This window comes from Papilio machaon, chromosome 5, assembly GCF_912999745.1.
Source record: "Papilio machaon chromosome 5, ilPapMach1.1, whole genome shotgun sequence".
Lineage (NCBI taxonomy): Eukaryota > Metazoa > Arthropoda > Insecta > Lepidoptera > Papilionidae > Papilio > Papilio machaon.
The window spans coordinates 1042936-1057396 of NC_059990.1; the positions used below are offsets into that span (position 1 = coordinate 1042936).

The 14461-nt window shown below is 35.7% G+C and overlaps 2 protein-coding genes across 2 annotated transcripts in view; one reads left to right on the forward strand and one right to left on the reverse strand.

Moving 5' to 3' along the window:
• The window catches only part of LOC106720235 (glycine receptor subunit alpha-1), a 28105-nt gene extending 24439 nt beyond the window's left edge, over positions 1-3666 (reverse strand). Inside the window, exon 1 of the mRNA XM_045677923.1 lies at positions 3508-3666. The gene's annotated coding sequence lies outside the window, so the exon portion shown is untranslated. The remainder of the gene's footprint in view (positions 1-3507) is intronic.
• LOC106720251 (RNA-directed DNA polymerase from mobile element jockey) lies at positions 215-14157 on the forward strand. Its single transcript, XM_045677999.1, has 5 exons — positions 215-1711; positions 1886-2081; positions 11856-12063; positions 12879-12988; positions 13628-14157. The coding sequence occupies exons 1-5, from the start codon at positions 215-217 to the stop codon at positions 13780-13782; spliced, it is 2166 nt and encodes a 721-aa protein (XP_045533955.1). The 3' UTR covers positions 13783-14157.
• Positions 14158-14461: the final 304 nt, after the last annotated feature.

The window sequence follows — 14461 nt, forward strand, 5'->3', positions numbered from 1 at the left end:
CATCAAGAATATTAACCTAACATTAAGTAACATTGAGGTAATACATGAGCTTCACTCAGATCACCGACCAGTTTTGCTACAGCTAGGGCCCTCGGCACCGGCTGACCCCCCAATTAAAACAGTCATTGACTGGCACAAACTTAGTGCTAGGCTCAAAGACATTAACTCCCCACATCTAAACGATATCCCCGACCTAATTAATACTGATAACGATATGGGCGTCGCGATCGGCTCTCTAACAAGTCATATCCAAACCGCCATCAAGGACTGCTCAAGGCAAATGCCAGAGTCAGACAACCAACGCTGGGCACTACCACCAGATGCCAGAGACTTGTTAAGACGCAAGAACGCGGCTACCCGAGCTCACGATTTGTATCCCACCGAATCGAACCGAAAACAGCTACGTAAATTACAGCGTGAAGTAAAAACACGCATAGCTGCCATCCGGAACGAACGGTGGGATTCAACGCTTAGAAACATAAAGCCATCACATTTAGCATTCTGGAAGCTTCCCAAGTCACTTAAAGGCGACACGTACTCAACGATGCCGCCATTGTCGCGCCCAAATACAACACCAGCTATGCTGGACGAAGAGAAAGCCGAATGTCTTGCAGACAGCCTCGAGGCCCAGTGCTCCCCCAGTAGCCTACCGGTCGACCCTGACCACCTACGGAGGGTAAACAGCGAGGTCGACCGGAGGAAAAACGAACCCCTTCTCGACTCAATTCCTCCGGTTACTAGCGACGAAGTCGAGGAACTAATTAAAAATCTACGTCCACGCAAAGCTCCCGGCTCAGATGGCATCACCAATAGGGTGGCGAAACTATTTCCAGTTGCCATTATACAACTTCTTGTAGCCATTTATAATGCGGCAATGACCAAAGGCGTCTTTCCCAGCGAGTGGAAGGACGCTGAAGTCATAGGGTTCCTCAAACCCTCAAAGCCACCTTCCAATCCCACGTCTTATCGCCCCATAAGCCTTCTCAAAACCCTTGGGAAGATTTATGAAAGATTAATATTAGCTCGCCTTCGCACCTTTATGGACACAAAAGGCATGCCTATTGCGGAACAGTTTGGCTTTCGCGCCAAACATTCATGCACCAATCAAGTGCACCGCATCACGGAGCACATACTTGTCAAACGCCAACGTGGCCTTAGCACCGGAGCTATCTTCCTCGACGTAGCGAAAGCGTTCGATAAAGTATGGCACAACGGGCTTATATACAAGCTATATGAGCACGGAGTACCCGACCGTCTCGTATGCATAATACGAGACTTCCTAAGTAATCGCACGTTTCGCTACCGCGTCGAGGGAGTGTGCTCACAATTGCACCCCGTTCGAGCCGGGGTGCCCCAAGGTTCGGTATTAGGGCCAGTTCTCTTTACCCTATACACCAATGACATTCCCCGCGTACACGGTGTAGAGCTAGCTCTATTCGCCGATGACACCTGCGTATACACATCTGGACGTTCCCCCGATGCTATATGTCGACGTCTCCAAACCGCTGCCAACACGTTAGGTGCCTGGTTTCGGAAATGGAGGATCGAAATTAATCCTAGCAAAAGCGCGGCGCTATACTTTTCACGCCAGAAAGGTACTGCTCTTCCGTCCATTAAACTCTTGGACAGCCCAATACCTTGGGAAGACCAAGTTAAATACTTAGGTGTCATACTTGACTCTAAACTTAACTTCTCCGCTCACGTGACCCGGGTCAGGAACCGCGCGGCTTTCATCCTAGGTCGTCTTTCCGCGTTGATTAATAGAAAGAGTAAAATGTCCCTTCGGAACAAGGTGACACTTTATAAATCAGTAGTTCGTCCCGTCATGACGTATGCTAGTCCGGTATTCGCGCACATCGCCCCGAAACAAATACATCGACTTCAGGTGATTCAAAATAGATTCTTGCGTAGAGCCACGGGAGCCCCGTGGTACATGCGCAACAGCAATCTTCATATAGATTTGGACTTGCCCACCATTGCCCAACACCTGAAGTTGGCGTCGCGTCGTTATTTCGACTCTGCCGTCGGTCATCCTAATCCGCTTGTTGTAGTTGCCGCCACCTACAATCCAATCGCGCTCGGTAAGTTTCGTCGGGATTATCGTAGACCTAGGCACGTTCTTGACTTTCAAGACGATGCAATTACTATCGCCCAGGCTAAGCTCAAACATCACAAACAGATCTCACGCCGCAGTCGCTGTCGGCTGCGACAATCATTCTCGCGATACGGCCTCATAGCAGGCAGGTTTTCACCTATTAATAGTAGAAGCGTTGCTGGAGTTTCTTCCGCCACTTCTTCTCCCAGCGCTAACGCTTTCCGAAGTGGTAGTAATGTTAGCTGTATGAATAATAGCAATCAGATAATAGCAACCGATCAAGCCGAGGTTCGGCCCTCTCGGGCACCCTTGAATCGGAATGCTAAACGCGTAATGAGTGACAGCCCAAGCCGAGGTCCCCTCTCGGGGGCCCTTGCGCCCAGTCACTCCATGGAGCGTCCACCGAAGCGACCTAAGAGCTCGGTGACCTCCCAATCCGGTAACAATAACGAAGTAACAGCCCGAGCCGAGGCTCCTGAGGGAGCCCTCGAGCCCAGTTACTCATAAACGAGGTTTAGGCTAAGCGCCATCTGCGCCCGGCCACCTCAAGCCCGGTGAAGCTATAAATGCCTCTTCAAGGCAAACAGTGACGACTCAGTCACAAAAAAAAAAAAAAAAAAAAAAAAAAAAAAACACATACAAGGAACAAACTTGGTACACTATTGTAATATATTTACGCTTTCCTTCAGTTAATACACATACTTATTAATTTTAATTTATTTCTTGGCGTTTTAAAACAAATACTTAATACTTGAAAAACCACGAAATTAACCCCGATAAAAACTTATTATTTGGTAAAAAACTAAATGCAAAAAAAAAATGTTTTAATTTCGTTTTTCCAAAAATATTGTTGCACAAAATTATTATTTAGAAAAAAAACATCCATTTAGTATTCGGTCCGAAAATCAGACTAAACAGATTATTAAGCCTAATTGGTAAAACCGCAAACTTATTGGCAAAATGAAAAATAATTTACTGGGAAAATTCGACGATTCAAGATAATTGTTCATAGATTTGAGTGTTATATTTCAATAATATTAATTGGATTTAAAGGAACACCGTTATTATAATATATTAACGAATACTTAATTATATAAGAAAATTATACGAATACTAAATAATAATATTGTAATAACTCAGTTATTTTATATCTTTGAAATTGCGTTCAAAGACCTCTATTGTTGGCGTTTTCTTTGTACCAATTTATTGAATATCTTAACGCTAAGCTACGCGTGTAATATAGAAATTAATTAGTAATGTTATTTAAAGAAAATATGTTAACTTAAACTTATTTACAATTGCGTTAAATTTTCTAGAAATTACAGAAAATATGAAACCCTCATAAAAATATAATATTATTTTATCTTATTGAAAATATACTAAATTATTAAAAATATAATCGAACTCTGTACCTTTCAAACATGTTTCAATCCACTAAATCACAATGTATCCGTAGTACTTTTGTTTTAATTAGTAACGAAACCACGCACAACAAAAGCTTAGCGTATTTACGTAGCACTTTTTTTTTGTTACTTTATTAGTGGTAGGCGCGAATAGGTCGGGCCCCGCGGTAGTTTTAACTGAAAAGTCGCCGTGGAGCGCGGCTTGCGTGTTCGGTTGGTGCAGACACCCACCGACCGCCGAGTGAGTGGTACTAAACATTTTTTCATATTTGATAATCAACTATCGTCGACATCAGCGTGTTGGCCTTTTAAATTGATTTCCCTCTTGGGCGCTAAATAAAATTAGAATTAAATGAATGTTTCTAGGAAACTTCTCATCGGCATTTAAATCAAGTTTGCTATCTTATACTATTTAATACTAAAATAAACATTTCTTGTAGATTTAATTTTTATTGAATGGCATAAATTATAAGTGATAATAATATAATGAAAGAGGGCCCCGTTGAAGAAGTCCCTTTTTCATTTTTTTTAGCATTTTGTAACTACACTGAGTAACACTTGTATAATTACAGTAATAGTAATATATTGTACAATTACTAAGTAAACATATTTAAATTACACATATTACCAAACTGACTCAGAAGGCTAATGTTTTTTTGTACAAATGTGGGTTGACATATCCATATGTCATTTCTATTGTAACCCCTGTAACCCAAACGAAAGAGTTGTCCTTCGATTCTTATTCTTTCTCCGAGTGACATAGAAGTAGAGTCAGTCGGGTTTTTGATCCTTTGATTAACATACAGCGTTTTTTAAGGGATAATGTGAGTCAATGACCAGACGCCGTTTGAACGAGACCAATTACATTTCTTCCGTAATTCTAAAAAAACTCATTGGCAGAAGTCCTATCTCAGATTCATCTTATAATTGTGCCTTTGACTTAAGTAAATTCTTAACATATTAATCACAACCTTAATTAAAATTTAAACTCTGAATAATTTCCTATACTAACTTCGCTGATTTTAAGTTATTTATTTTCTTAAGAGAACGTTTATTTTCTCAACAAATTATCCTTGAGTTATCCCGAAATTCGACTAAGGAACAACTTTCGGTTTAAGGGTTTCGGGCAAAGTATAACAAAGTTTATAATTTATGAAGTTGGAAGGAAAGTTTTTAAACGTCGATTAAAGTATGATTTAACTAGTTGTGGTAAGTTATGGTTCATTATTTTACAAATTCTTCAAATTAAAGACGTCAACAAAATTGTCCAAAATTTTTGGGTGTATTTTTAAGAACTCGACTCAAATATAACGAATCTTCCTTGTACAATACAATTGCTGAATCTGAAATGGGCTTGTCAAATGTTTGCTAATAGGTAACGATTTAGCTAATAAAATTATTGACAACAGTAAAAAAGATATGTTCCAAGTTAATGTAAGCATTATTTGTAAAAATGTTTACAATCTCTATCTAATCAATTACTCGTTCACCGATGTAGCAGACAAATATTAATGGAAATGTTGTAGATATATTCTATAGTCAGTAAAAATGTTTACAACCCCATTTCTAACCAAGCGACGACTGTTACTAATATGACATTTGAGTGCGGCGCTCACTACGTAAGCGGTACGTTTACGTGGCGACTTCAGCGACGTGACGACGTAGCGACATTGACCACAGACCTTGTCTGATTGGTATCGGTCTACCCGGGTAAGCATTTAGAGATTTATTCCATAGCCCTGCGATGTGTTTAGTAGAAATCTAAGGTTATGATCGCAATGTTAATGCTTCACGAATCATTTTAGTATTCATACTAATTATTTCATTTTTATTTGGAAATGACCTTGTACATATACTAACAATTTTAACTTAAATACTGGCTTTGTTTTTCAACTGTTAATATGATAGAAAATTATGCAGTTCTACATCACAACACAAAAACGGACACATTATTATAGAAAACTTAAGTTAAAATGTTAGCAGAAATACCATAGTTAAGATATATAGCTGTCACACGTAGATTTTGTAATAGCGTACTATTTATTATAAAAGTAGCAACTATTTAATTTTTAATTTATCACGACTTAACGTAGCGTGCGGGACCAGGAAAAGTCAGGCGGCGTTACTAGAGCGGCACGCGTGTCCCCAATGATAATAAACTTTATTTATCGTTACCTACTTATGAACAAAACGGATAAATTTAACGGAAGCAACTTCAACCTACTTATGCCACTAAAGGTAGGCTTCCATAAGAATTAATGATATTCTTTAACTTAAATTCTCAAATCGCGTGATTTTGTGTTCTGTGAAACTTATTTTATGAGTAAATACTACAATATATTACCGACATTTTAACTAAATAGAAATGTTTGTCTTTATATCTGTCCGATATCACGTATCCTTTAGAAATAAATTTGTATCTATAATTGTTAGTCACAACCAAAATTATCTTACCGTGGATTTCTGATCTTAAAATCTCAGTTTAGAACATACGATATGATTTATATAAAAATTATGATGTCAGAAATTCTCGGTTATAGTATAAATGTATTTTCACGTTGGAGTATCATTTAAAATTTTATAACAGAACATTCTTGTGTAATCATTATACTGTTCGTTGAAGATTATAAAAGATAAGACTTTCTTGATGTATATGTCGAATACACAATTTGTAAATGCTAACAGTTTGTCATAAAACAGGGAATGGAAAACACGACAACGACCAGGCATTTAGTTGTTCTTAGAATTACGAGCAATTCACGACATTATTACTTAGTATTGTATTAGTTACTGAAGTTTACCATTATTTATTTGTAAACATGATCTGTTATAAAGATATGCCATATAATTATTTTTTGAACAACTATTTACGTATTGATTTTATATTAATTTTGTAAAGTTTGAAAGCGCTATTATCAAACCTATATAGTCGAATTGCGTTGTAATGCGAAATTATAACAAACCTATCTAAGCAATTTTACCTTTATAAGGCTGTAGTTTGTATCATCAATTTAGACACTCAAAGTAATCCAAATTAAATCTATAGACAAAAAATAATATATTCAGCCAGTAACATGAGTAAATATAATTTCTCATTACCTTTGAATCCTTGAATTTATTTTTGCAGTTGATATGTCAATTACTATGGAAGTTAGTGCTTAATATCAGAGATGTGCATCACTTAATACTTTTCATTAATTGCATAAAGTTCACATAATTTGATACCACGGAATATTGGACGCAATAGGTTTTAATATATTGTCATTTAAAATTATATTAATAAAAAATATGTGCCAAGGACATGGTAAAGACAAACAGCTCTTACATGATTACTTTGTTAAATACAAGGATGTTGCGTAAATCGGAACAGAGGGCCTTACTACGAATGTTTGCGACAATCACTTTCGTATCGTAATCGACATTTTATATTAAAATTTGTGCAGTGCCCCCTATCAGGTGTAAAGTACACCAAAATCTCATACTAATTTTGACGTAAATGACAATGACAATATAAACGCGATTGTCACTAAATTTCGTGATTGGTCCACAGATATAAGTCAAATTACGTTATACCGACATAAGAATTCTCGTGGAAATATTTACAAGTTGATTCATTGCGAAGATTAAATGTTTACTTATTTTGTTATCGAGATGATCTTATACCTAGTTCTTAGAATGTAATTTGATTTTCCGTATTCTGTTTTCTTACGTAATTGCTAGGAAACTATTCTATAACTTAAGTAGCGTCACTACAATTCGGACCATGGACATTGATAGAGGAAACCTCTGATGGTTTTTAAGGAAACAAATAAACATATTATATTATAGGAGTTAAATAAAAAAGACGACTCTGTATATCGTTTAATAATTTATTGCTAAAAGCAATTAATCTTCATAAATCGACATTCAAAGGTACAGTTAAAAGCCTAACTCAAACCAAATAAAACAAAAGCAATTCGATAAGCTATTACAGTTCTAAAATGTTATAACCCTTGTTTTATAACGTTAATAAAAATGATCTCGAAGTTTATATGGTTTATATGTTCCAGGTATTTTCGATTCAGTAAAAAAATAAACAAACAAAATCCCGCTGATTTATGTAAAAAAGCAGGTAATTGTATAGTCAATTTTTTTACTTTTATATGTTTTATTTCGTACATTTGTAATTTTCAAACAAATAATAAGATATTACGGGAACTTTTACTTTTTTTTTATCATTTACAATGAAGGTCAATGCCATTAGGTTATAGTACATTGAAAATAATAGACAGGCCAAAATAATGATGTCTTCGAATTGAATTGGGTAGTGACTTCTTTAAGATTAATTTAAACATTCAGAACAGCCTTGAAGTCGTGTGTGTACGTTAAAAACTTTAATAAATTACTTCTAAATGTAACTGAATAAATAGTAATATCTCGCGATGAATAAAAATATATTAAGGATAATGTTTAAAACTCAACCGATTGCTTTGCAAAATATTTTTTAATTCATTACTAAAGGTCGTGCTCGTCTTGATATCCCTTTACAGATGAGTCGACCAGCTGCCTCCACGCCGTTCTGTCTTCGGCTTGTCTCAAGGTAGTCGTGATATTGTCTCCCAATATAGCCTATACTTGATCGGACAAGCGGGTAAGTGATCGACCCCGTCACCTTTTACCGTCAATCTTTCCAACCACGACCAATTCGTCCAAGTTGTCGAAGTTTCTCCTAGCAATATGTCCAAAGTATCCAAGAACTCGTCGGTAGCATGTAGTGGATAATCTGGTGGATATTTTCAGTTGAAATGAACTCTAGAATGGACTTGTTTGTTCGTTTTGCAGTCCCCAATATACGCAACATTCACCTCCAACATCACATTTGAAGAACCACAAAAAAAAATTGTGATATTCAATTGAATGTGCATTTGCAATAGTTTTCTATTATCAAATTTTCTAACCTAATTAATCATTGTCCTATGCTTTTCCTTATGTAGAGTCGGCACAGTATGTACCAGTCTTTCCTTAACCTCTATAAACAAACAATTATCGTTTATACCTTGTGAAAATAAAACATCGTTTTACCTATCTAAGAACTGCGTAAAACTCTTTAATTGTTCCATTCTATTTGTTCTAAAGTCTGTGTCATAATGACTTTGCGACGGCCAACCTTGGTGCATATCGATCGCAAACAGCACATCTTCACCTCATGTTAACCTTGCTTATGTAATGTTGGACATCGATTCATATCCGTTGCCGTTTCCACTGCCTTACACCTGTACACATACATATTCCTGTCTCTGTTTTTTTAAACGAGAATAAGAGAGATAACATTATCATGTTGTAAATGTGTTTCGGTTCTGAAAAGTCACGATTATCAATACATCTAACCTTATAGCAATGCAGTTGTTGTGTGAAAAAATAATTGGAAAAACACGGAATGCACAAAATGTGTACTTTTTGAATTACCTGACGTAGTAGTACTTTACATTTTAAGCTGATTCGTTTCTGTGTTCTTTCTATAGCTAAATTCATGATATTAAAAATTAAATATATATATCCTTAGATATATAAATAATCACATCTATCTATCTATATATATAAAAGAAAGTCGTGTTAGTTACACTATTTATAACTCAAGAACGGCTGAATCGATTTGACTGAAAATTGGTGGACAGGTAGCTTAGAACCAGGAAACGGACATAGGATAATGTTTACTCCGTTTTCTATTTTTAATTCCGCGTGAACGGAGTCGCGGGTAAAAGCTAGTATAATATAAAAGAAAGTCGTGTTAGTTACACTATTTATAACTCAAGAACGGCTGAATCGATTTGACTGAAAATTGGTGGGCAGGTAGCTTAGAACCAGGAAACGGACATAGGATAATTTTTACCCCGTTTTCTATTTTTTATTCCGTGCGGACGGAGTCGCGGGTAAAAGCTAGTTTAGAATAAACGCTCGACGATCTCTTTACGCACTCTCTCATTCATGTTTTTATATAAACATTATTTATTTCCTTAGCCGTAGTTCTGTTATTAAATACGTGTCTATACAACGTGTCCACTCAAGCGCCCTGTCCCTGAACTTGTGTTAGTTTTGTTCGCTGCATTTCGTTATTAGGAATCGTCAAGTCGACGGGAAGCGCTAGATTGCCCGCCGCCGTTATTCAAAAGGTGATTCTTACGTCAAGGTACATCGTTAATCATAGAATGTACATAGATACATAAGATTGTGCACCGACTATTCACTTATATCTCTTTTCATTGCATGCTCTACTAATAACACACAACACAGCCAAATAACGGAAAATTTATGACGAGACTACTGCCGTCCCCACTTATCCTATTAAAAAATGAAATAACAATAATTACAGTCGCATATAGGCATCAAGGCGAAAGAAATTGCGCAGTTCTGTCTCAGATTTAAAATTTTCTATTTATTTTTTTAATTAATCTATCGTAAAAGTCGTCGTGTGTTGAACTTTTGAAATATTATTCGCTTGGGGAAATAACTAAGTTGGCTTTCAGTTCAGACGTTCTTCTCGTAATTAAAAAGCTAATAACAGTCTAAATAAACAAAAAAGGGAAGTTGTTCACTCATGCTTAAGTTTCAAATTAAGCTTTAAAGCAACAAAGTAATAAAAATAAGTATTAAAAACTCTATGTATCAAAGATTTGAGTACGTTAGGTAAAAGCAAAGTTTTCATGCATATTTTTCTATCGAAAATATTTTCAGTTCTTGTAAAAGGCTTTATTGGCGGGAAATAGCTTATTTCGGGTCTACTACGTACGTTGATTTCTATTCCCTTTACTTAATTAAACAATAATATAGATTTTATAAAATAAAATAAATTACATTATTTTTTTATTATGTAACGACAAGTCTGCGCGGTTAATCTTTGACCCTCGGAGAGTTGACAACACACTAGCGCCGCTCTAATAAGGATATGTCGTCGCAGCTCTGGCGATGTTATTAACTGGCAATTACAGGAACGGTTAATTGGTTCGTCTACGTAATACACGGAACAGTGGGGGATGGTAATAGCTCTTTTGTTGTTCGATTTCTTTGTAAGTTAAAAGCGTTTGATAGCTTACTATTTGCAAGAACGGTCGACCAAATGGAACACTCAACATATGTTTCGTAAAGAACACAATGTTTTACAGGATGAAATTGCTCGTGTTTGTAAAAAAACATGAAACATGATTCCATTAACGTCCTCTGCGTCCTTTTAATCATTTAACTTTTTGTGTTTATAAATGTTAGACAAAAGAAGTACTATAACATCCTAATATTTCACAACTTTTTCATAGTTGATTGATATTGCACAATGTTTAAAAATTTTGGTAGTCATCCATGAATGGGTAAAATGCCAAAATCTTTCAATGGTATTTTAGTTTTTGTTTCTGTGATATCCTTATGCTATATCAACGGTTAAAATATCAGCTAACAATTAATTCAAGCAATTTCTTAATTTTTTTTTTCGTGAACGTTAATATACATGTGTGTGTCGATCGATCGATCAGTCGATCGATCAGTCGTTATTATTACTGAGGTGTTCGGAGCCTACCCAAAGTTAGGGGTGAATAGGCCATAGTCGACCACACTGATCCAGTGCGAGTTGTTTGACTTCACACATATAATTGAATTTCTTATCAGAAATGTGCAGGTTGCATCACGATTTTTTCCTTCATCGTTAGTACTTCTGATAAATGTACATATGTAAATCGAAAATCGAAAAACACATTGGTACAAAGCGGGGTTCGAACCCAGGATCTGCAGATTGCAAGTCAAGTGCTTTACCCCTGAGCCACCGACGCTATTATTGTTGTATAGTTGATATAAAATTGAACCTTCCCTTAAAGCTACATAATCTTATTATAGTGTAAAATAGTCAGTAATTTAATTAACATGAAGTACTAGCGTACGAGCTCGGGAAACCTTTCAGTATATTCTAACTAGCCAGTCTGTGTACAACACTACAATGGTGGAAGGTGAGAAATAAGTAGAACAATGTATTTTCTGCGTATTTTATTCAGGGATCTAGTGGATAATTTATTATGTAACTAAAATGAAATTATTACGTACAAGTAGTACTGTATATATAGTTTATTTTAAACTAGCTTTTGCCCGCGACTTAAAAAAATACTTAATAGGTAGCCTATATATTCTTCCAGACTATGTTCTACATTTATGTCAAATGCCAAGATCCGTTGAGCAGTTGCGGTGATACCTTCTAACAAACATTTATCCATCCCTTCATTCATTTAAAATTTCGCAGGTATAATATTAGTAAGATTTCATCGGAGATAGCATAATATTTGAAATGAAGGAATAATAAGAATTATTCTGGTTAGCTCTCTTAAAAGTTCTATAATAAATTCCTTTTTCCTCAGTTGCAGATTCTGGTGTATCGAAATCGGGGGCTTACAAGTATGAAGATGGGACCCGATACGTAGGCGACTGGAACTCGAAGGGTCAGAAGCATGGCATGGGTCATTTGTTACTGCCAGACGGGACGAGGTATGACGGTTGCCTGGCTAGTGGCATGTGCTCCGGACTGGGCGTTATGGCATTCCCAGATGGCGCCAAGTGAGTATAAATTTTATGTGACTAATAAATAAAGTACTTTATTTTTGATAAAAAACCAAAAATCCGACTTACTGTACTGTACAATAATATTCGTCAAAATTGTTTCAGTCCTTTAGGCTTCGGGATTTGAGATAAATACAAACCTATCAAACCATCTTACTAATATTATAAATGCGAATGTTTAGATGGATGAATGGATGGATAGGTGTATGTTTGTTTGAAGGTATCTCCGGAATGGCTTAACGAATCTTGACGAAATTGGCACAGATGTAGAACATAGTCTAGAAGACCACATAGGCTATTTTATTATTAAGTTTTTTTTTTAATTCGCCGCGGACGACAGCTAGTATGAAAAACACTACCATCTTCTCAAACGGTTTAAAGTCACAGCCAACATCCGATAGGAAATGGCTCTTTAAATAGAAGAATTTTTCCTTATCCGCCATTATTTAGATCAGTACCTGATTGAAGTAAATTGTAAAAATTAAAGCTTGGAGGTTAAATTCCCTCCGCAATAACGTGTATTATTAAATCAGTTAAATACTTAACATTCATTTCTTCTTTGAAGAAATACTTTGAAACTCAAATTTTACGCTCCAATTAACATTAAATATGATGAAAATTTCAGCTACGGCAACAAAAAAATATTTCATGTTACATTCGACAAATTTTGCAGTATTAATAACACAGTGAAATTTGTACATTAAATTAATTAAATAATATTTTCCATCTGAACTGTATCTTTGATCACTCAGTTGTAAATAAACTGCAAACATTTGATGAATTCAAAGTGATTGAGACAGTAACAATTTCAGATACGAAGGCGAGTTTATGCAGGGCTGGTTCCACGGTCACGGTGTATTCTGGCGAGCGGATGGTATGAAGTTCGAAGGAGAGTTCCGAGGTGGTCGTGTTTGGGGCTTAGGTGTGTACTCGTACATTATATGAATGTAGAAACAACTAGACCTAAGAATCAATGAATATTATAACATGTAAAGGACCGTCTTAACGATATTGGGCGTTAGAGTGCGAAAATCATTCAGGCGCCCCTAAAAATAGTAGTACCACTGGCTGGCAATCCCCAAAACAATGCGCCACGGCGCCATTCTAGGCTCAATGCATCAGAACTTAATATTAAAAAAAGAAAATTAATAATAGGATTCTATTTTCAAGTTAAATTAATTATGTGAGGTGAAAAAGTAACAAAAGTTTGTTTAAAATATTACTTCTTGGGGGTTTCGTTTAATTAGCACATTTTAATTTCTCACTCCAATGGAAAAACCAAAACACTTGAGATTAAAATTAAAATAAAGGTCGTCCTTTAGATTGGTACAGAACAAAAACATTTATGTTTCTAACGACGACTCACATTTTCACATTTTTGCAGAAGAAAAAACATTTCTCTCGCGATACTTAATTTAATAACTCAAAAGCAATTTGAGTTATCAAATTAAAATAAAAGTTGTTTAGTTAAACCGAACAAGCTAATTCAATTTACTTTTATGTATAAAGATAAAGATTTGATAATGATATTTTTTTAATTTAAGTATTTATCAATTTCTAGGCCTGGTGACCTTCAGTGATGGAAGCAATGGATTCCCTAGAAACGAAGGTTTCTTCCAGGACTGTAAGATGGTGCGGCGCAAACGTTGCCCCGAAGTTGTGCAGAGGGCACAAAAAGTTGCTTACATGGCGAGGGCGCAATGCCAACAAGTGTAACAAGACAAATCCTTGTAAGAAATCTTTTCCTCCTGTATGTTGTCGGTGCCATATTTTAAACGGACGCCAGCACTTCTGTTGACTAATGTCGGTCATTCGAACCGATCGTACCTAGTCTTGTTTTATGAAAATATCATACAATAACACAGCATTGTGATGTATTTTTGGATGTAAACGACATGCGACTCGTGACACTGAGGTGAGACAAAGGCCAATGGGTCTTATTGTATGTTTAGCCACTAAAGCCTCTGATATACAGGGGCGACATCCGACAAATACGAACTTAGTACGAGAAAGAATAATTTCTGGATTCTAAAAAACTTATTGTCAATACTCTTTATGACATGCGTGTAACAGTTCCACTTGCTAATTTTCTTCTACTACTTGTTTGCTTATTTGGTTAAATCTTTATAAAAAAGGTATTTAAAATGTACCTAATATTACGAAAATATTATAATAAGAAATTAACTTAAGTCTCACTGCCCATGCTTTCTACATTAATTTTATTTTCAAATGTCCTTTGGCATATTTACAACTATCATTAATTAAAAAAAAAAAATATTCCATATTCAACCTTTGTATGAAAATGGTTCCGTAAGCAATAGATGTTTATATATATTTGTATTCTTTATGATTTATCATTCAATATTATTTTGATATACTAAAATCAAATTACATG

Coding starts and splice junctions, on each gene's coding strand:
- LOC106720251 (XM_045677999.1), top strand. CDS start 215: ATGGGCGTCGCGATCGGCTCTCTAACAAGTCATATCCAAACCGCCATC. Junction 2,082..11,855: donor CTACAATCCAATCGCGCTCG/GTAAGTTTCGTC, acceptor TATAATAAATTC/CTTTTTCCTCAGTTGCAGAT. Junction 12,989..13,627: donor TGGTCGTGTTTGGGGCTTAG/GTGTGTACTCGT, acceptor ATCAATTTCTAG/GCCTGGTGACCTTCAGTGAT.